The sequence below is a fragment of the Pimephales promelas genome, chromosome 20 (genome assembly GCF_988280905.1).
Source record: "Pimephales promelas chromosome 20, fPimPro1.hap1.1, whole genome shotgun sequence".
NCBI lineage: Eukaryota > Metazoa > Chordata > Actinopteri > Cypriniformes > Leuciscidae > Pimephales > Pimephales promelas.
Genome location: NC_142788.1, coordinates 365,992 through 388,976, shown reverse-complemented (window position 1 = coordinate 388,976; position 22,985 = coordinate 365,992). Strand labels below are relative to the sequence as shown.

Genomic DNA, 22,985 nt, shown 5'->3' with positions numbered 1-22,985 from the left:
ATTATTGTTGATTGATGTTAATCTATATTTTAACTGTAAATTAAAGGGGTTTTGAAAAGTCAAAAAAAAGTCTCTCTCTCTCTCTGTCATGCCGCACCCAAATCACCTGCAGCTGCTGCTGATTAACCGGAGTGGGTATAAAGACACAGTGTTCAGGAGGAATCCCTCTTCGGCTATCACACACATTATAGTGTTGTGTTTATTGAGGTTGTGTGTGTGTGATCTGTGTTTGAGTACCACGAACTCTTAGACTGTGTGAGTTTAAGTTGTTCAACCGTGTAGGGAGATGGGTGCCATTTTGTTTGGAGTATCTAGTCCTGAACTTTTCTCCTGTTTGTTAGTCAGGGAGAGAGATAAGATAATTGTCTTTGATTTCATTTTCTTTTTGTTAGGTAATTTAATTGGGTTTAAACTTTAGAAAGTCACTGTTTTGTTTGTTATTTTGGCCTGGCCCTCTCCTGACGATTTGGTTATTATTTAAACTTGTTTGTCTGTTTACTGATCCTTTTTTATTTTGAATATATATTGAGCAAGTCTTTGTTGGCCTCAATAAAAGAAAACGAAAAAAAAACTACTTTATCATTCTCTTTCCATTTCTTTTTTTTTGTGTGTGTGATCAAGTAAAACTCAAAGGGTGTTGTGCAAATCTGTTAAATCTAAAAGTCAAATGCAGATAGAGCTGGGATAGAGGAAAAGGAGATCTCTCACATTATTATTTTTACATCTTTCATTTATTGTTAGTCCCTCTTTTCCCCTAGACTAAAGAGGAAACGTAACAATGTACAAAAGATATAAATCATACAGAATGAGGTTTTTTTTTTTTTTAATGTAAAAATGCAGAATGTTTTGTGTGATGGGTAGGTTTAGTAGTCAGGTTAGTGTGTGTAAGTGAATGATGGTGTGTGTGTGTGTGTGTGTGTGGGTCTGAGCTAAAATATTGAGCAGTGACAGCTGTGCTGGTAAGGGCCATTAATGGATGAAACGGGGGAGGAGAGATTTACCGTTCTGTCCATCATCTGGTTATTTTCCGGACAGTCGACTTGACATTGCTGAGTCATATAGGACAGGAGTACTCATCTCTTTGTCGGCCACACCCTGCTCTTCTATAATGTATCATACCTTTTCTTTTGTGTGTGTGTGTGTGTGTGTGTGCTTAATTTTAATGTGTGCTAATGCTATGTCAGTGATTTACATGAATCAGAAGTCAGTGTTCATGGAGGTGAGCATTAGTGTGTTTTTACAGCGACCAGCATGATGCTCACCTCCAAACACACTCCCAGTAAAGAAGAGAGCGATCTCACACACGCTCAGACTGGGACGCGCCTCACGGTCTCGTCTCCATGACAACGGAATCCCCCACACGGGATGCGTGATACTCTTGAGCTCAGGATCACAACTGCACCAGCTCTCTCTATATGCAGAACAGACTGTGTGTGTGTGTGTGTGTGTGTGTGTGAGAGAGAGGACGGATCTGTGCAGGTTCTGGAGGCCTTTAGCTGTCATGAACTAATGGGTCCGCCAGCTAAAAGGCCTTTAAATGTGAACTGTGATCAGCGCTGATTAGAAATGATTAGAAAACATCAACAGTTTGTCATCTTATCTACTTAAATATGACCATAATTGCCTTTTAAATGGCATAATGGTAAACAATTGTGAAATGAGAATGTCTCATTCTTGGACTGCTCAACATATTGCACACCACTTGCCTGCTAACTTATTAAATCCCATGTTTAATTTGATCATTTGATAAAAAAACACAAATACTAAACTGAAAAAATGTACTTTATACCCAGAAGATAAACATGTAATGCAGTGTAACTACAGTCACAGTAACAGAACGGACCAGCACAATGCTTTCTGGAAAGTTCACACTGAGAGGAACTTACAACCACTGAAAGATTTTAGCCAGATTTTCTTTAAAATGATGTGATGCCGTTCTCCTTGAGTATATCAGGGCTTGCTGTATCTACTGAGAGACCCCAGAAAGAGTGTTTAAGAGCAAACGACAACAGATCTAATCATTTATTCAGTCATGATTCGTTCACAAAAGCACAGTTTGTAAAGCCTAGACACTACTATAATGTTCCTCTCTCGACATTTCTGAGATGCGCACAGTGAAAGGTCTCTGAACCCCGTGTGCACTTTCATTCCAGACCAAACCAGAAGCACGCATGTCATTGGTCGGCCTGTGTTTAATGTGAGGATGTCATCAGACACCCTCCATCTGGAAGCCAGAGCAAGACTTTTACTCGATTACACACATGGCAGACTCCAGAATTAATGAGTCCCATATTCCCAACGGTACCCTGCCGAAATAACTCAATGATCCTGACCCTGTGGGGCTCCCCTGAACAAAAGACAGAGACGTCCCCTTTTGTGCTTCCCATTCAAGCCTCTCTTCATTAGAAACGCTCCTCTGTCGAAGCCAAACATTTACATGTCAGCTGTCAGAACACGTTCACGTTTACACTGGAACCAGTACGAGGAGAGCCATTAATGCCATCTCTTAATGCTCATACTTTCACTGTCAAATAACAAAATAACCTAAACTCGTTAACGTAAGAAGCAAATTACACTGAATACATTACCATATATTATTGATTCAGGAAAAGGCTTTAATGATGCTGTGCTGCATTACGGATCTCCATCAAGTTTTTTAAATAGCACATTCCACACACAATGGAAATACAAAGTGCTTTACATAAAAGGAATTAAAACAATCAATATAAATAAAAACAGTTAAGAGTAAAACTAAAATAAAATGAAATAAAGTAATACCCCTATCTGAGATGGAAGAGATTGAGCTGGTTTACGGTGCTACTGGACTCATATGTATAAAGCTGTGCGTGTTGTTCTCAAGCGCTCTGTTACGACACATCACGTCAAAGCATTTCCTGGAAGACTTCAGCAATTGTTTATTCATAAGAGCCCCATTCAGTTCACTGACATTACGGTAAAACGGCGTGGTACACATTAGGGCTGGGTATTGAGACAAATTTCACAATTCGATTCGATTTCGATTCACAAGCTTGCAATTCGATTCGATTTCGATTCGATTCGATTCAATATCGATTATTTTGGATATCAGTTACAATAAATGGCAATTTTTCTCAAGGAAATCAAATCTCTTAACTAATGCTGTAAACTATGGGAGTCTAGTTGTAGCCTATAGACTTCATTAGCCTAATATGAAGGTAATAATGAACTGTTTTGTAGCTATACAAACACTTAAATTACACTTTTATTTATTTTTATAATAAGAAGATTGTATGAAATAGGCCTATAAACATTTAAATGGTGGCTGTCATAAAAAACTTGCCATATTTATTCAAATATGCATTAAATATTGAAGAACACTAACGAGTGTGGACTAACGAGTTTATGTTTCTGAGGTAAATATGACGATACATTGATTACAAGCTGTTTAACTGACGTCTTTCCACGGTTGAAACGCTGATTGTGAATCAATGTGACATGATCCGGATTTGGATAAGTTGTACTCTATCTTTAACACACTTTCAGATGCTCATTCATGTTTATTTGGCGCTGTGACTGGTATTATTAAGCCGGAAGAGAGATCTGGGGCTCGTTCTTCGTACGTCGCTAACTCAGTTAGCTGGATTTGATTGTTGGCGATTTGACATGATCTTGGATCGTTTGGTTCTTCGACGCTCATCCTGGACTTGCTGTCATAGCAACAGGTCCGTCAGCTTGAACCTGCTCGCGAGCAGGCTTATTTCATGTAAACAGGATTAGATCACGGCTGATACGGGAAGTCCTTCAGCGCAGCGCGATAGTGTAGCCTAATTTCTGAGAATTATTTTTGTTTTCTCGTGAAACGATCGTCGTGAGGGTGTCGTTTAAATACATTATTATTTTGTTGGAAATGCACATTAATGTTTGATTCGATGTCGGGCTTCAACAACAGTACAAAATGTTTGCATTGCCCTAAAATTATTTGCGAGTGGTTTCCTTTACACTATTGGAGATGCGGAGAACTTGATAAGCTTTCTGTCGTGCCATTCACAAAGTAGTGCTCTTAGTTTTTTTTTTTTTGCCACAATGACATGAGCTTTGGCCAACTAAAGGGAAGATTTCAGGGTCTAAAAAGCCTGAGGGTTGCACCTGACAGGGCCAGTGACATTGCATGTGCATATTACACAACACTGCCAACATCAGAAAAAAAAAAAAGTTTCATTAAGCCTAAAATAAAAGACAAGACAAATTTGCAAAACTCTGTTTGCTTAGAGTTTTATTTCAATTGTTCTTTGTAAAGAAAAGCCAGTTATTCAGTCATCTTTTTAAAAGATATTATGCAAGGTCAGCAATAGTACTCTGTGTGATTTTACTCTGAAGTTTATTTTGAAGCAACTCTATTTCTAATGCAATTTTTTCTTAGTCAAGTTCTGTTTCTCCCCCTGATTTTTGTTTTTCAAAATACTCTATTTTCTGTTGAAGACTCATATAGGGGACGAATTTAACCCTGTGTCGTTTGTGTCACACATGCCTCATGCAACAAATAAAAAGCAAAAGTTGTCTACACTGCCCACCCCTGTATCACTGCTGTGTGCAGACTCTTCTGTAGGCCTTTCTGTACATGTGGACTCCTGTCAGAAATAATAGGCATAGGCACAAGTAGAAATCAATTAAAGCCATCAATTAAATTAAAGTTCTTCCTCCAAAGGACAGTCATCTGAGAAGTTTTCTTCACTCTCCAGTGCAATGTGATTAATAACTCATGGCAAAATATTTTTACATTAACATAAGTTTATCAGTTTTTACTTTCAAAAGACAAAGCAATTTATCATTACTCAAGATTTAACAGCTGAAATGACTAAACCAGCCAATTTGGATTATAGGTCTACTTCATTTAATGCAGCAACAAATTATTTCATAGTGTACAAAGATAATTTAAATATCATTTCCCAGTGATGAAGGTGTTGCTGCTGCTGGTCCCTGATGTGTGTCTGGAAGAGCTGAACCCAGGGATGCCCTTCACAACAGGGCAATTCACATTCAATCCAAGGGTCAGCTCTTCTGCCAGGGTCAGGAGCATCATTATTATTTTTTTCTCAGCCTTTTTCCTGGTTGCTTTTATAAACAGACAATCGTTTATTTAACAGTGCCTTTTTAAAAGAGACTAGTAGGCCTATAAGGCCTAAAATTACCATTAAGTAGAATATTTTTGTACTTCACTTTCACCATGTCCATTATTATAGTGTGGTGACTCGACATTACAATGAACAAAGTAATTATGAAATTATGAAAATAAAAATAAAATAATAATAAGTTATTAAAACATCTAACATGGTCACCACAAACGCATTTAATTTGTCTTCTAGTTTTGCCAGCACTCTCTCCTGGCTTTTGCACACTTTGAGGTGTTCCCTGGCGTTTTAATTAAAGACTGAAATTCGGCATAACCTTGCATTAAAAGCGCTTGCTCTGCTTGGGAGAAAAACTGGGCGTGTTCTTTGGCCATGCTGAACAGCCAATAGCAGCGCTGCTGATCACTGGTTCTGCTATCGATACATGTCCCCTTTTAAACCAACGCGAGAACGCGCAGTTATCTCAGATAACTCAATCCAGCGATACTAATCATAAACAACAGGTGTGTTCGAAGAACCCAATTAGCCGGATCATGATTAGCACGATGATCTCATCTTAGATCTCTCATTTGATCTCGGATGTTTTAAGCAACGTACGAAGAACGAGCCCCAGCGCTGCTGCTTCTCCAGAGCGATCTCACGCCACAGCGACAAAACACTATTTATGTTTTTGAATTTCTAAAGAAAATGGACGTAATTTGAAAATTGAGACTTTGTTTCATATCAATAGTAACAAAAGACAAAGATTATTGCGATTTTTTGATGCACGCAGCCGCGATACAATGATCCATTCATTCAAATGAAACAGGATGACTAATCGATTTTTGAGATTTAAGAATCGATATCGGTTTGTAAAAATGAGAATATCGATTAATATCGAGAAATCGATATTTATTACCCAGCCCTAGTACACATGGAGAGAATTAGGGAAGCAATAATGCTGGTTATCCACCCCACACACTGCAAGGACAAGCGCTTCGGAGAATAGATGGACACCCTCGATTCTTAATCCTGTTACGGCGAGTCATTAGCTGGATGATTAACGACTGTGTGTGTGTGTGTGTGTGTCATCATGTGATGTTAAACTCACACTCATTGAGAAACATCATGCATTAACTGTTGAACAGGACAAGGATATGTTATAGTTTCAGCAGGTATTGCAGCGTTACTGTGAGACGCTTGCTGTAGTTTCGATGCTTGCAGACTTTTAAAGTTTTGTGATTATTGTAAGGTGAATGCACATATTGTGCCCCATGAAACTATAGAGAGCATCTCTGTATTTGACGGACTATTTCCCGAGCTCACACAAACAATCGGATCGAGTAAAGAGTGTGTGGCGTGCTGTCCGAGGAGACTGACCCCGAGGAACAGGAGACTCGACTGCGTGTATACACACCTCCTCTCCTGCTGACTGGAGACATCCTCCAGATCTTTGTTAATAAAACATCATATATCTGATGACCAGATTTCCTAAACACTAAAGATTATGAATGGGAAAAGAGTCTCCATTTAGACTGTTTACATGATGAGACAGAAACATAAACAAATCAGAAACGCATTCGATTCAATGCTTTTTATCACTGCAATACATATTGTTATTTTGATTAGATAATCATCAAGATGTCTAATATATAAGCAAATAAAGTGAAAGTTTATATACATGGATGTAACTTTAATGCTCTGGCCTTTGCAGATATTTAAACATGTCCATCTTTAAGCATAGCAGACTCTTTAGATTTAAATGAAATGGTAGCATTTACATTAAGATTACATTTTCAGCATTAACTTAGTTTAATAACTGTTCATTGTTAGTTTGTTAATTTCAACATTTTACGAATTTGATCTGTTAACCTTAGTTATGTATTATGCGCTAAATTGAATGAACAAGGTACAGTTGTATTGCTCAAATATTAATACATGCAGTAAAAACACGTATTGCATAATGCAGTCATGAAAGCTAGCTCATACATCCTTGCTCACAAAGTGTTTCCTATGAAATGTACGTTTGTACGTTTCTAGATTAAAGCTAAGGAAACCTGTAATATTTGAATGTTTCAATTAAACATTCTCAAACATAAACTTCTCAGAATTTAACTATAAATTCTATTTAATTAATAATTATATTTATTTAATTTAGCACATTTCAGGTCAGCACTGTTTCACTTGGAGTGTTTTGTATGTTTTTAATGCAGTATCCATTTTACAAATATCGCTTGATTAATCGGTTATCGGCACGTACGGTCAAACCTAGTTATCGGTCAGATCTACTATCGGTCGACGTCTAACGGTGTCGGCCCACGGCTGGTGTGTGTGATCCAGATCTGGGCCGTCAGTGTGTCTGTCTGGGTAGTGGAGAAAACATGGAGACAATGGAGACATTTTTAGGAGCGTCACACAAAAAAAGACTTAGTTAAAAATGATAAAAATAAAAAATGAATGTTAAAAATTTGAGATTTTTGTTGAACTTTAGTAACTTTTAGAAAATATCTTTAGTAACACTTGAGTAATTACTAGTTAGTTCCAATGATCTTCACTTTATAATACGGATCCAAATAATTAGTAATTCCCACAGAAGTATCTATAACACTTTCATCTGTGAGCTATTACTTACTAGTTCATTAATAAGAGTTTCTTTTAGTTAATAGTAGTTACTAGATTATTAATACACTTTTTCAGTAGTTCTCTGGGAAGTATTAAAAAAAAGTAGTTATTGATTACTTAATAGTGAACTACCACTTTCGTCTGTGCGCTATTACTTACTAGTTCGTTAATCAGAGTTTCTTGTTAGTTAATAATAGTTAATATTGTGTTACTCATTAGTTCTTGTGTAGTTATTCATTAACGAAGGAAGAGTATGTGTGTGTTTCATACTGCTCGTTGGGCGTTGCTAATAATATGATTCTACATAGTTTTTGAACTCACTTAAACCCATTAAAACAGCATTCCCTTGCTTTGTGTTACATACGTCTAATTAAAGTAGGTTACAACAACAACATTAGAATTTACAGGTAGACTCTTTAAAGCACCGCACATGTTCACATATTACAGTGATCTTGATTTCAGATATTTTACTCACTGCATTTCTCCATTAGCTGATTCCTGTAACTCTGACGGGATTTCCAGTTATAAGCCATTCTGAGAATTTGTGACACGCATTGATTTGTGACACATAAGATGAGGGACTCTGATGGAAGCTAATACACTCTCTGTTCTTCACAGAAAATGAGTCAATGGACACAACAAAGACTTCATTCTGTCACAGGAAGCGGAGCGAGAAAGGTCAGAATCAGAGACGGTCACAGATGAAGATCGAGGCATGGATATTTGGTGAATCGTGCCCTGCTTTGCACTTTTCTCCAACACTAATCTGTCTGTTCGTTTGCACTGAATTAGTTCTGTATTCTTGATTCCCACTGCTATGTTAATGCACGTACGGCGGCCAGGATCTACATGTACCCGTCGACAACCGACATTTTAAAAATGATACAATTATTAAAAAAAGATCTCCTTAAAGAAATCGTTCACCCGAAAATGGAAATGTCTTCATTTACTCGTCCTCATGTTCCACCCAAAAGCTATTTTGAAGAATGATTCAGCTGTTGTGTTGTGAATATGACTTGACTAGTCTTTCCCTGGACGTCCCACAAACAGGCCAGCACAAGAACATGTGGAGATGTCCGGTTCAGAGATCAGCCTCCTTCTGGTAGATATGACATATTTTCACATGGATTTTGATTGGATCTGTTAAATATCTACAATATATAACAACAATACTTTTAAATAAGTCACTTTTTGGTTCATACTATATATGATGTAAAATGAGCAATATTTTAAAACATTAATCCTGTTAATGGACACGACAAACACAAAAGTTCCTACTAATGCAGGGCTGCCAACTCTCACGCTCTCACGCCACACTCCTGATTTCTCAAGCTGATCAAGCCTGAAAGATGAGTTTATCTATAGGTCTATCTGTTGAGGCACTCGCGATCCACTAGTTTTACCGCAAATTAGTTAAAATATCCTGTAATCTTATCTAGAGCGAGCGTGCATGCGAGCTCCTAACCGCACGACGGCAGAGAGGTAAGCGAGACGCGACCCAAACACACCCGCTGTTGGAGAAATCACACGCCAAGCTAAACTGAAAAGTTGTCAGCTCTGTACTAATGAACTGATTTGAACTAATGAGAACAAAAACATGACAACATTTCAATTTTGATATTATATGTAGGTGTCAAAATATTCAGGTCACGTGACAAGAACCAGCCGGAGCGCAACCGCCCTACTAGCGCTTTGGAAAAAGGCGCCTTGCGTTTTTAGGCGCTATATGTGAATGGTGCCTAATACCCTAAAGAAAACCTTCACTTGCCTAATAATGAAAAACGACACTTGCATTAACACTTGCATGGTTAATTGACATTCTTTTAGCCTAACTAGACTATTTAAAGCATGGAAAATAGTTGAATGACGGTGGATTATGAACTCGCCAAAATGGAAAAGAAAGCCCAATTAGACGCAGGATCAGTTACTGCTGCTGACCCAGTTGGTGCTAGAAAAAAAAAACATAATAAAAGTAAAAATTCGGCACTGGGCAAAACTAAGCGTGACATTGGGAGAGAATTAGTTTGACACGCACATTATTTTTAGGAGCTGCTCCTAAATTCGGCAGTTAGGAGCTACTTTTAGCCTTAAAATACGGCCCCTGGTCTATTCAATCAACGTCCTCCTCCTCCTCGTCCTCCTCCTCCTCCTCGTCCTCCTCCTCTGAGTGATACACACTGACTGACCTGAGGAAACCTTTTACGTGTGAATATCTCAGCAGTTATTATGCGTGTCCTGTATTTCTGTCGACTGAACCAGCCATCATTCGTGAATTAATCATTCTTTTGGTTGGATTCAGAACACGCTTGCATACGGTCTGAAACTACCGGGACTCGTTCGGACCGCTGTGACACTGGATCATCATCTGAAGCGGTTCCTCAGTCAGAGTTGTGTTATCCCGGACACCATTATTAAACAGCATGGCGACAGCTAGAGGGAAGCGTTTCAATTCGACAGACACCTCTGTTACAAACCACACGTCACTCGATGATTCAACTAGTTTTAAATGGGATGAAACAGCCTCAACATTCCCAACACGACTGATGAGGAAAGCCGGAGAAACACTGAGTCATCATCTCGACTTTACCAACCTTTCCCAACATTTACCATGACTGTACTGTATCATTTACCATCGTTTGGGCAGACATGTGGAATATTTATATTCAATTTATGAGATGGGTAGAGGAATATATAATATTTTTTCAGTTTCTCTGTATGGTTGTTAACCTGTGTGCAGGCATGTGTAAAACAGTGGGAGAGAGTAGCCTGTGGTTTATATGTAAGCATAACAACTTAAAATAATTATCATTTCTTACCAATAGCTATGAGCTTGTGTAATTAACGTATTTGTTCCAAGGAAATTGTTTTTATTTATTATGGTCTTATATATCTGCATACTGCTTACAAGTAAAACCCCCAAACCAACCCACCGGCCCACCTCAACTTTTCCACTGGATAATCCGGCCCTCCAATGAAGCTGAATAGCCCTCATATAGGTTGTAATAACATTAAGAAATAAATGTGTGAATTAATCAAGGCATTTTTGGAAACTGTAGGGTATATAACAGAGTTCTCATTTAGTTTAAATCATCGTCTACATCAGGGTTCATCCGAATATAGATATGGGTCATTATGCTATTACACTTATAGATAATACACAGCATTAAAGCGCTCTTAGAAGCAGACGTGAATTTCTCTAGGAGAATACAGCAAATAGTTCATAGTTTTGCCTTCACATTTGTGCTAATAGCAAAAGAAAATAAAAAAAATCACAATAGCATTTTCACAACTTTTCCAAAAAGGAAAAAAAGGAGTAATGAGGAAAAATATGACAAATCTACAGTCACTCCCTCAACCAATTATTATTAATTATTATTATTATTATGTTATTTAATACTCAGATAAATAACAGTGCAGCACCCTATTTATTGTGCCAGATTTAATTATATGATGGGATGCTTGTGATTCAGCATTTTACCGTATTATAACTGAGGCCAGTCAAATCAAGGACACACTAAGCTTTGACAATCCTGGAGAATCAAAATTAGAAACTTTAAAAGATTTTAAAGATTTTTTTTTATGTAGCTTGGGCTACATCATAATATGCACATAAAGAAACAATGGCTGAGGTCGTTCACCTGCTAGCGACACACACATACACACACACACACACACACTGATAGGCGGGGTGGCAACTAAAAATCAGAGCACATTGCTGAAATAATATGGCATTTTTAACCGATAAAGATCTGTTCCTCACAGTTAACTGATGTTTTTTTTTTAAGAGGGGTATTATACAGTATTATGCAGTGTTATACAGTATTATACGGTATTATACAGTGTTATACAGTATTATACAGCAGCAGGATCCCAGTTACTGACTCCAGGTTGCATTACGTATCAAACTAACAAGCTTTCTTTTCACCAGATTTTGAATTGAACAGAATAGAAAGTGCCCTTCTTCTGCACTAATATACTTACTCGTAGACCCATGTTTGTGATGAAAATCATTCCATCAAAATAATCTCCAATTATTGAACATATTAACAGACTGTAATGATTTTTTTATTTAAATATCACCATTTCTGATAACAGACAATAGTTCCATCAATCTCCAAGAGTGCAAGTTCTGAATCGGCCACACTCCCTCACTGATGTGAACACACACACAAGGCCAAGGTGTGTTCGAGCTGCGTTCGGCCCCTAATGACTGAGGTATCATCATCACACACACACACACACACACACAGCAAAGGCACAGTTTTTGTTTCTGAAATGATCATGTGTCTTACCTTTGCAGGTATTGTGAAGGTCTTGGACCGAAGACAGCTTCTATGTCGAGGTACGGTCACGGTGACACGCCTTGTTCTCTGCTTCTCTTCTGTCTTTCTCTCTGTTCATGCCATCCAATGGGTGAAGCCCTGCCGGATGCTGCAGTGAGGGAGAAACACACCCTTCACCCTCCTCCCTCCTCAGCATGAGCTCCGCCCACACTCCTCTGATTGGCGGATGAGTGGAGGTGACATCATCTCTTTCTCTGTTCTGTCTATCCCTCCCCGCTGTCTCGCCACAATGGAGAGGTCTAAGCGTTTCCTCTGATTCGTGTCCGTACCCCTCAGAGCACCCCGACTCTCCGAGGTGTTTTTCTCCACTGCATTAATTGCCGTTGGCAGGTCAACATCACCTTGGCTCTTTGTTATGTTTACCCATTTCTGACGCATTCTCATTACTGCAATACCTAAATAGTAAAATATCATCTAAACTGTACAATATTTATACACAATAACAGTAGTGCTTTTTTGTAGGAATATAAAAATATGCATTATGTTTGCAATATGAGGAAAAATCAATTCATAGAAATAATTCAATTACGCAAAGAATCTTAACAAACGGGCCAATTTTATTTTTTCTTTCGTTTTGAGTGAGAATGTGGGCTGGTTATGTGGCGTTCACCCTTGGAGTTTTTGCTTTCCTTTGAGTTAAAATGATGATTATTGGCTTTAAGCTGAAATTCCATCCATCTATATTTAGAGGTCTGCAGAATATATCATTTTGTTTTCTCAAAACCAATACTGTAATACAGTATGATTTAAAGGAACATGAATAGGCTTGTGAAAACACAATATGCACAGAGACCCCCCCCCCCACACACACACACACACACACACAGGCCATCAGGAGCAGATGGAGCGGGTGTGGGGTAACGTGGGCCCCCTGACGCACACACACACACACACACACACACACGTGGTTTGCTTGTGTGGCCACTTATGTTTGTTTCTGGGAGGTTTGGATTGATTCAGAGTCTCCTTTGGTATTTGATAATCTGATAATCTGATAAGAGAAGACGACTCTCTCAAGGGTCCTTCCTTCTCTCTCTACATCAATAAATCTCTGTATTGCACTTAACGTAAGCCCAGAACTATTGTTTGACAGCATCTGTCTGGCTCCGTCCCTCCTGTGCCTTTACCGGAACAGTCACAACAACAAGCAATCAGCATCCACTGAAATACATCTCAAATGTTATATTTGAACAAAGTCATCAGTATTTTTGTCTTGTTGTCCACTAAAAATGTGTAAACATCCATAAAACTAGAGATCCCATGTTTGAGCCAGAGTCTAATCCCAAATTAGAAGACAAACCTACACCTCAAATACCGAGGATCCTCCAGTCTGTGACAGCTTGGTAAAGTATCGTCTCTATTTATATTCATTCCATATGATACACTCAGCTCACGATACGATATGCATCACGATATTTTGAACAAACTTAAAAAATTAAACTGAAAATCAAATTACAGATTTGTAATCACGGATATTTTTGCAAGAAAACCAACATACCTACATTTTCTGGGATCTTTGTGCATTCACAATATCCCCTGCTGTAAAAAAAAACACATTCACTAGGAACAGAAGTTGCTGGAATTGTGAGGTAAGCCTTTGCAAGAAGTGAAATGAGTGGGTACATGTGAGCATTTCCTTTCCACCATTACAGTGGACAGCTAGTGAGGGGAATAGAAGTGTCCTTTCTGTACACATCAATCTCTCCTTCTATCCTACTCTTGGACTGGGGGACTGGTGGCCGAAAAAGAAATCTTCAAGCCCAGAAGTGTCCAAGCAACACAGCAGTAATGACTTTATGAATTTCTTCACTTATAAGATTGATAGTATCAGGGACAAAATTATAACTACGCAGCCGTCTACTACAGTATCGCAGCAGGGGGTGCATTGGTGACTCCCTGAGGAAAGATTTGGTTCATTTGCTGCTATAGAAGAGGAAGAATTTTGCAAACTCGTTAATTCATCTAAATCAACGACTTGTATGCTAGACCCTATACCAGACTAAACTACTGAAAGAGATGCTTCCAGGGGTTATAGATCCTCTTCCTAATATCATTAATTCGTCTTTGTCGCTAGGATACGTACCAAAAACCTTTAAGCTATGATAAAACCGCTTGTTGAAAAAACACAACTTGATCCTCCAGAATTAGTCAATCACCGGCCGATCTCGAACCTGCCTTTTCTGTCAAAGATACTGGAGAAAGCAGTATCCTCACAACTGTGTTCCTTTCTGGAAAGAAATGATATCTGCGAGGATTTCCAATCAGGATTTAGGAAACATGGCATTAGCTTTCATAGGAGTTGGCATTAGTTATGCTGATGTACCCAGCTGTATATTTCGTAACTTTCAAAATGAAACTTAACCAACTCACAAAATTAACGGAATGCATTGCTGATATAAAAACTGGATGACTAGTAATTTCCTACTACTAAATTCTGAAAAAACAGAGATTCTAATTAAAAAACGTAGGAGGTAGCAACTCCCCCAAAAGCGCTTCCACCACGGTTATCCTTGAAGTCCTCCTCTCCCAAGACATGACATTTCATTCATGTTATTATATGACTATATATAGATGTCAGTCCGATATAATGGGCGGGATTTATAATAATTGAGAATAAACGTGCACGCACATCGCATTTACGACTGATTGATTTCATTAACACACACACACACACATTTCACTATCACATCTGACGTTTACAAAGTATTTGTGAATCAGGAGAAGAGTTTTCGGGAAGGTCTCTTTACGCACAAATCACTCTCATATTGACTCGTATATTTACGAATGTTTCATGAATGAGACCCGTTGTAAGCTGTTGAGTTTAATGCAGTCTGTATAGTACTTCCTTCTGATGTATTTAGATGGACGGCTTCCACCGCCTAAATCACAGGATTAACTGATGCAGTCACACACTCTTTCTGTCTTGCTCTATGTACAGCCTCGAGTTCTGCTACTGTTTTCAGTGAGAATGACTCATATGCATGCAAGAATAATGTTTCATCCACCATATGATGACAGGCTGAAAACCAATAAGATTACACAAACTGTCTTGATTCTTATTGAATTATCTGGTTGTTCAAATGACTAACATCGAAGGAGATGATTGCGATGTGTTTTGGTAACATCACTTGATTGTCGCATCTTATTGCATGTCACGAATTGCTCTCTGCAGGAAGGACCAGGCCCTAACAAATCAATTTAAGATCAATGTAATTATATTCCTCCTTTTAACGTTTCAAAGATTGTCTGTAGTCTAAATAATCACATATTACAGATTTAAAGTGAATTTCAAGTTTCTCCATTTGTGGTGACAAATGCTAACTTTGATAGCGTCCATACGGTTTAATTATGTTTTAATTTTTTTTTTCTTAAAATAAAATAATAAAAATTGAAGGTAACACTTTATAATAAGGTTTATTAGTTAACATTAGTTAACTAAAGATGAACAATACTTAAACAGCATTTATTACTCTGTGTTAATGTTAATTTAAACATTTATTAATACATTATTAAAATCAAAAGTTGTGTTTGTTAACATTAGTTAATGCACTGTGAACTAACATGAACATAATATAATATAATTTATTTGATTAGGATAAACCCCTTGAGATGCAACATCTCGTTTTGGAGGGGGTCCTAAAGTACATCACAGCCATCACCAAAGAACACGAATCAAATAAACAAACAACAATTACACTTATTTGACAAACAAAGTACATACAGAACCACCAAAAAAAAAAAAAAAAACGAGATATGCAGAACTTTACAACCACTAGATCAAATTGGCAGAAATACATTGTATAAAGTATATATATAAGCATTCTGTGTCAGCATCATACATTACAAGAGCAGTTAGTCATAAAATAAGAAGACAAATTATGCTTAAACATCCCAAATGAAGCGATGGATCTAATATCGGAAGGTACATTATTCCAGTCTAAAGTGGCTTTAAACATAAAAGCTCTTTTACCGACTGTCTTCTTGGCTCGGGGGACAAAAATAAAGCTGAACGGAGTGCCTCAAATGATAATTTGAAGTATTAAGAACAAAATAAGAAGGGTAATTGAAGTGGATACTTTTAAATATTAGTTGAAGCCAATGGATTTGTCGTCTTGTATTTAAAGAAGGCCAATTAAGGGCAGAATACATTGTGCAATGATGCAGCTGGAATTGTATTAACTAACATTAATACATTTATTATGGTTAGTTCAAGTTAGTTAATACATTTACTAATGTTAACAAATGAGTCCTTATTGTTAAGAGTTACCAAATTAACATATAAACTATAGTGCTCATCCAGTCTTTATGCTCATAAATAAAAAATATGAATTAATTAAAAATATGCAAAAATAGACAATGTAAAATATAAAACCATTTGTCTAGATATATATACAGTTTGATAGTACAGTAAGAGCAAATGATGACTGTAGCGTGGTTTGATTGTGCATATCCAGTAAATGTCTCCATCTGCTGGTTCATCTTATTTAAACATTAGTTCAGTCCGTCCAAGGTCCTGATGATTACGACATATTTACAGACGATTTTAACATCTGCATGATTGTGATGCGAATATTTTGATGGGAAATAATTTGCTAGTTAATTTAGTTTGCACAAAATTGAAAATTATTAGAGTCCCAGTCAAACAGATACAACTGAACTAATTTGTAAAAAATAATTTGTAGTTTGCTATTGTCCAATGACAAAAAATACAACACTTCAGTGTTGTGATGGATTAAATCTCTTGTACAGATGAAACAATGAATCGAGTCGGTGTTAGCTGACCTATGAATTCAATAAAAATTCCAGCCGGATGGGTTAAACTGCATGACCCAGCATACTGCGTTTTCCTCCCAAATATATTTATTGGCATTTACTTGCCAACATTTAAACAAAATAAAACAAACATATGAATGAATTTAAAAAAAAAAAACATAACAGGAAATCTATAACTAGACTAAAACATATAATAAAATAATAAATATACGTTTTGATACAGTTCGCCACATTTCATTGTGTAATTTTCGCTTGATAAGACCCTTATTCATCGTCTGGTGTCGATTAAAGCCCTTTGAACAAGTTTGCAGTTTGTACTGAAAGTTTCTTTTGGACCTTGAACCGTTTGGTTCCCATTGAAGTCCATTATATGGAGAAAATCCTGGAATGTTTTCATCAAAAACCTTTATTTCTTTGCACCCACAGGGAGCCAGTGCAAACAGGTCAGCACCGGAGAAATACTGGGACATGTCCTGGTGCCAGTCAGCAGTCTAGCCGCTCCATTCTGCACTAGTCTAGCTGCAGACGTGAAAGCAACTTCTTAGACAGCCCCGGATATAAAGAATTACAATAATTCAATCTGGATGACACAAATGCATGGATCACAGTTTCCATATCTTTAAAAGACAAGAAGGAAGCAGATTTAGCGGATTTCCATTAAAGAGCGATAGATACAGGCACTTCATCTCTTTTCTAGACTCGGCTACATACAAACCAACATAGTGCAGTAGTGCAGTCTTGTAAATCCATAATTCCAGCAGTGATCCAGGCGATTTCGGTTTCATATTAAATATCGTTACAGCCCAAAAGTCAAGTTCTACTTAGTTATTTTGGTGAAAGTAACTCAAAGATAATACATGAGTAATGTAACGCATTACAATTCTGGGACAGTAATATTGTAAGGTAATGAATTACTTTTAAATAACAGTAACAAGTAATACCTAATGTATTACAGTTTGGAAGTAACTTGCACAACACTGCTGCCCATATTGTATTAGTCGATTTTTATCCTTTCTCCTATGTACCAATTGCCATTGTCAATCCTGTATACAATAAAAGACTGATATAATACGATAATATAATAAAACCTTCCACCACATCTCTTCCGTCCCTTTCTTTTCCTATTTTTTTGTGTTATATGCAATGTCTAAAGTGCATTAAAAGAGGGAGTACAGTGCGAGAGTGTCTCAAATTGGGCCAGAGATGCTGTCCCGCTGAAACACTTCTCGCCTGTCTTGGTGTTTGTGAGGTTTTCCATATATACATATAATTCCATATATATTTCCATATATTTGCTGTCTGCGCTTAGGTTCGTTCCTTCAATCACATGACAGATAAATATTGTCGTTAAATACGTTTCCCCAGCCATTTTTATAAAGTGTAATGAAAAAAAATAATTTTCATTGATCTTCAGTAGATATTCCAAAGGAATGTGAGTCACATGTTTATTGTTTGCAGTGTGTATGTGAAATGTATGTGTGTTTGTATACCTGTATTAGTGCAGACAGGAGCTGACGAGAGACCTTCTGACCTCAGAGGTCAAGATGCGTCTAAATTTGTTGGTCCCAGTGTCAGCAAAAGTGTGCCCAAGTTAGTGGAAAACAACAGCTGAAGGAGAACTTTGTAACGAATATAAGACCTCCTTCTCTTGCAAGAGAATAAATCCCTTTACAAGACTGATGATGTTTTGCCACTACAAGAGCATGTTTAAAGGATGACTGTGGTGAACAGAAATAGAAACAGAGCTGAGAATAGAAACTGTGCAGGTCAACATGTGCTTTACACAAGTGCTTTTCCATCCGGAGAGAAAGTGTTATTTATTCATCATCTTCATGTCTGAGTCGTTTAAGACTTAATCCTCTTAATCAGAAGAGCAGTTTAAACTTGTTCTACACGTTCGTGTCGTCTTTCCTTTCACTTTTTATTCCAAAGGCTTGTATGCTTTTCTAAAGGCTAATAGTGAAACTGAACTCAGAATCTGGAAAGACGAGTCTACACTGTAAAGAATGAATCGTGGAGCTTGTTATTTTCATTAAAAAGATAAAGGTATAAAAATATTGTGTATTATGTTTCCACTGTTTAGGGCTCATAGTAAGGTTGTGGATGACTCCATGAGGCATATTGCTCAGTTTGTTGAGCAAAAACTTGTTATAAAGCTAGTCAAACAGGTTATTTCCATTCCCTCTAATTCACACACTTTTGACCGTCAACGTAAAATATATAATGCGTAACATATCATTAGTCAATACATATTCAAATAGCTAGAAATATGAGATATGTTGAGAGATGTGTTTGCTAATGTTTAAAAGTTTACAGAATTAAATGTTCAATTTAGGAAAATTTTGAAGAAGAAAAAAAAACGATATCAAACTAATAGTGAAATGTTCATAAAAATACCCAATTTCATTGCTCAAGGTTCTGTTTTTGGAATTAGCATTTCATATGTTTTATAATAGTAAATGTTTGCAATACTGAAAATCCATTAAACAGCAAAACCGTTTGGCCCTAAAGGGTATCAGTCCAAGTGTACATTATTCCACATGAAGCGCAAGGTTTGTTTTTCAGATTATTAATCTGGCATTTAATACAATACTGAACCCATTTAAAACCATTAAACACTGTTTGGCCTAAAGGTACCACACTAATAGGGAAGAATATTCTGACTAATTTACAATTGGTTTGATATGTTAATGCCAAACAGGCTATGAGCTGAACTAATCATCACTACACGGCCCCAATGAAACAGAAGTTAGTTGCATGGTGCATGATCTATAAAGGTTAGGACTGCCCACATTATTAAAATATGGACACACAAATAAATAAATGTAGAAATGCATAAATAAATGTAGAAACACAAATGGTACGAAAATAGCACAATTAAAAATGATACTTTTGACAAAATGATTTATGTATTCATAAATTTATGCATATCTGGATTTATTTATTCATTATTTCTTGTTTATTTCAGCATTTAATTATTTGTTCATTTAATTATTTATGTATTTATATATTTATTTAGTCATATATTTCTGCATGTATTTACTTATTTCAGCATCTAATTATTTATTTCTTCATGTATATATGTATTTCTATATTTATACATTTTAATTCTGCTTACGTATTTATTTATTTATTTATTTTAAACGTATTTCTCGTCCTCCATATAATACAGACGACTGTATTCAAATTAATATCCAACCTAAAGCTATCTTTACCGCGCTAGCAGAGCGAAGCAGGATAAACATGAGAATCCTGAGTTCGACATGGGGTCAGGGGTCATGAGTAGGTGTCGTGGGTGCCCTTTACACAGTTTATGAATCGTCGAGCAGTTTCAGTAACGCATGTGACAGTTCGCGAACACGTCATTGTTCACATGGCAACATTCACTACCTGAGAAATCGAAAGTGGTTCACTTCATACTTTTACTTTCACTTTTATTGCGCACTCACATGTCTGAATTGATGAAATTATTCCTCTGTGAGTTCATCAACATTTTAATTTTCTTTATTACCTTAGCACACTTTTCATAGCGTGTTTGAAGTTTTCTGGTGTGTTTCTGCAGAACTGCTGTTTGGAGATGTGACTGAAGCTGTAGAGACGATTTAATGGTGTTGTGTTTTAGAGTGATATGGAAGACAGGTCGAGGCACATGCGACTGAGAGAATGGCTCATAGCGCAGATAGACAGCGGAAAGTACCCTGGACTGAGCTGGGAAAATCAGGAGAAAACCATGTTCAGAATTCCCTGGAAACACGCCGCCAAACAGGACTACCGACAGAACCAGGACGCGGCGCTCTTCAAGGTAAACGCGCGCACACACACACGAGCGTGCGCGCGCACACACACATACACATTTGTTACCGTTAAACATATACAATTAGGATGTCTGACCAAACGAACAAAACTTATAACGTCATTTATATCAGCACATAGCTTTTAACTTGTATCCAACTTTAAATAAATTGATTTTTGCATTCAAATCCGGTTTAGTACAGAATTTGCACAAATAAACAATACAATGTATGTCTTAGGCGTGGGCCATGTACAAGGGTAAATTTCAAGAGGGCAGGGACAAAGCGGACCCCTCTACGTGGAAAACGCGCCTCCGTTGTGCCCTGAACAAGAGCACAGACTTCCAGGAGGTTCCCGATCGCAGTCAGCTGGACATCTCGGAGCCGTACAAGGTCTACCGGATCCTGGACGACACAGGAAGACTAATAGGTATTATAACTGCACTTGAGTTCCTCAAACCTCAGCCACCCAACACCCAAATCTCACTTCCTCATTTATATAAATATATATGCATAATCATATTCAAAACTAGCTGTGCGCTACTTCTTCTGTCCTCCAGAACCCGCTGGAAGTCCAGTGATCTCACATGACAGTGACTGCAGCAAAGCCTTGAGAGAGACACATGTGCCCATGCAGGTATAATGAAACTCCTGTGGAAATCCCCTCACTCACTGCACTGACTGAAGCGGGATTACATTTTCCTGCCTCCTGGGCAGATTCCAGAGGTGTGTGACATGACAATAACAGTGTGTTTTCACATCCAGGAGGACAGTCCACTTGGTAACTCCAACAGAAGTGCTGGATGGAGTGGTCAGTGTTTTAGTTTCAGATAGAAATAACTTACAACAAAAGGTTTCATTTTCACTTACATTGTGTGTGTGTGTGTGTGTGTGTGTGTGTGTGTGCAGTGAATGGCAGGTCATATGCGTGTCCCAGTACAGGCAATAACTCCAATCTTCCATCTGTTCCAGTATATTCATCTTCCGTCTCCATATCTGGTGAGAGAATGTTTCAGCGAGCTCATATTTCAACGTCTCGTTAGTTTCTTTAATGCCTGGTTCAGACTACACGAAATCAGCCCGTTGATGGAGCGTTCAGTTTGACATAGTGTGTCATAGTAGACGACTGCTGCGATGCTTCACGACGTCCTGAGAGAAAGACTAGCATGTTTAAAGCTGCAGTCCGAAGTTTTTGCTCTTTGTCGCTATATCTCTTTTCCAAATCTGCAAAGTTATTCAAGTAATTATCATCTATATGTGAGTTGTGCCTAGGCATGGATGGCACAGATAAACACAATGTTTGAGGAGAGTGTGTGTCTGTCAGTCGCCGCGCCGGTGTGGATACTGAAAATTATAAACAAATTATTCTTATTCTTGTTATTCTTTTTGGAAGTATGACCAACATATTCATTTTCACTGGTAAATGAACATCTGAACAAGTAACTTCTACTTTTGTTCTGGTTCTGACCAACTAAGGGAAAAAAACGCATTGCAGTAAATCATATTGATTAAATCTAACAATCACATATCATATCACATAATAAACCATTCACATAATGAAGAGTCTCGGCTAGTAGGCTATATTGCGAGTGAGGATGTTGGAGGTGGAGATTTATAGCCTTTTCCCAGAGCACTTGATATAATTAAACTTATTTGATGGCGGATCCAGAAAGGTTCAAACAAACATCACGAGTGACAACTGAAGGATCACCTGGTGTAAAATGCAAAAGACTTCGGAGGGGCTTCATAAAAAGATACTGCAACCGGCCCATGCAAAAACAAGGGTACATATCTGAAGGGCATTAAATGTAGTCACGCAATGCTGACGTTGAACATTAACAATTTGAGAATAAAGTATAATTTGCACGATTTATTACTCTTCTTTATGTGTACAGATGTGGCGTAATGACTCAATATAGTCCACTAGCCGAGACTCTTCTTTATGTGTACAGATGTGGCGTAATGACTCAATATAGTCCACTAGCCGAGACTCTTCTTTATGTGTACAGATGTGGCGTAATGACTCAATATAGTCTACTAGCCGAGACTCTTCTTTATGTGTACAGATGTGACGTAATGACTCAATATAGCCTACTAGCCGAGACTCTTCTTTATGTATACAGATGTGACGTAATGACTCAATATAGTCTACTAGCCGAGACTCTTCTTTATGTGTACAGATGTGACGTAATGACTCAATATAGTCTACTAGCCGAGACTCTTCTTTATGTGTACAGATGTGACGTAATGACTCGATATAGTCTACTAGCCGAGACTCTTCTTTATGTGTACAGATGTGACGTAATGACTCGATATAGTCTACTAGCCGAGACTCTTCTTTATGTATACAGATGTGACGTAATGACTCA

General features: G+C 37.6%; 2 protein-coding genes across 5 annotated transcripts in view; one reads left to right on the top strand and one right to left on the bottom strand.

Moving 5' to 3' along the window:
* The window catches only part of l1camb (L1 cell adhesion molecule, paralog b), an 87,505-nt gene extending 75,352 nt beyond the window's left edge, over nucleotides 1-12,153 (bottom strand). For both annotated transcript variants that reach the window (XM_039682262.2, XM_089124242.1), the window contains exon 1: nucleotides 12,002-12,153. The gene's annotated coding sequence lies outside the window, so the exon portion shown is untranslated. The remainder of the gene's footprint in view (nucleotides 1-12,001) is intronic.
* Nucleotides 12,154-20,173: 8,020 nt separating this feature from the next.
* The window catches only part of irf10 (interferon regulatory factor 10), a 32,726-nt gene continuing 29,914 nt past the window's right edge, over nucleotides 20,174-22,985 (top strand). Inside the window, exons 1-6 of one of the 3 annotated variants that reach the window (XM_039682252.2) lie at nucleotides 20,174-20,302; nucleotides 20,388-20,627; nucleotides 20,857-21,046; nucleotides 21,177-21,253; nucleotides 21,382-21,427; nucleotides 21,526-21,615. In XM_039682252.2, the coding sequence (XP_039538186.2) occupies nucleotides 20,454-20,627; nucleotides 20,857-21,046; nucleotides 21,177-21,253; nucleotides 21,382-21,427; nucleotides 21,526-21,615 (577 nt within the window). In that variant the 5' untranslated portion in view covers nucleotides 20,174-20,302; nucleotides 20,388-20,453. The other 2 variants (XM_089124735.1, XM_089124736.1) reach the window with 2 other exon arrangements.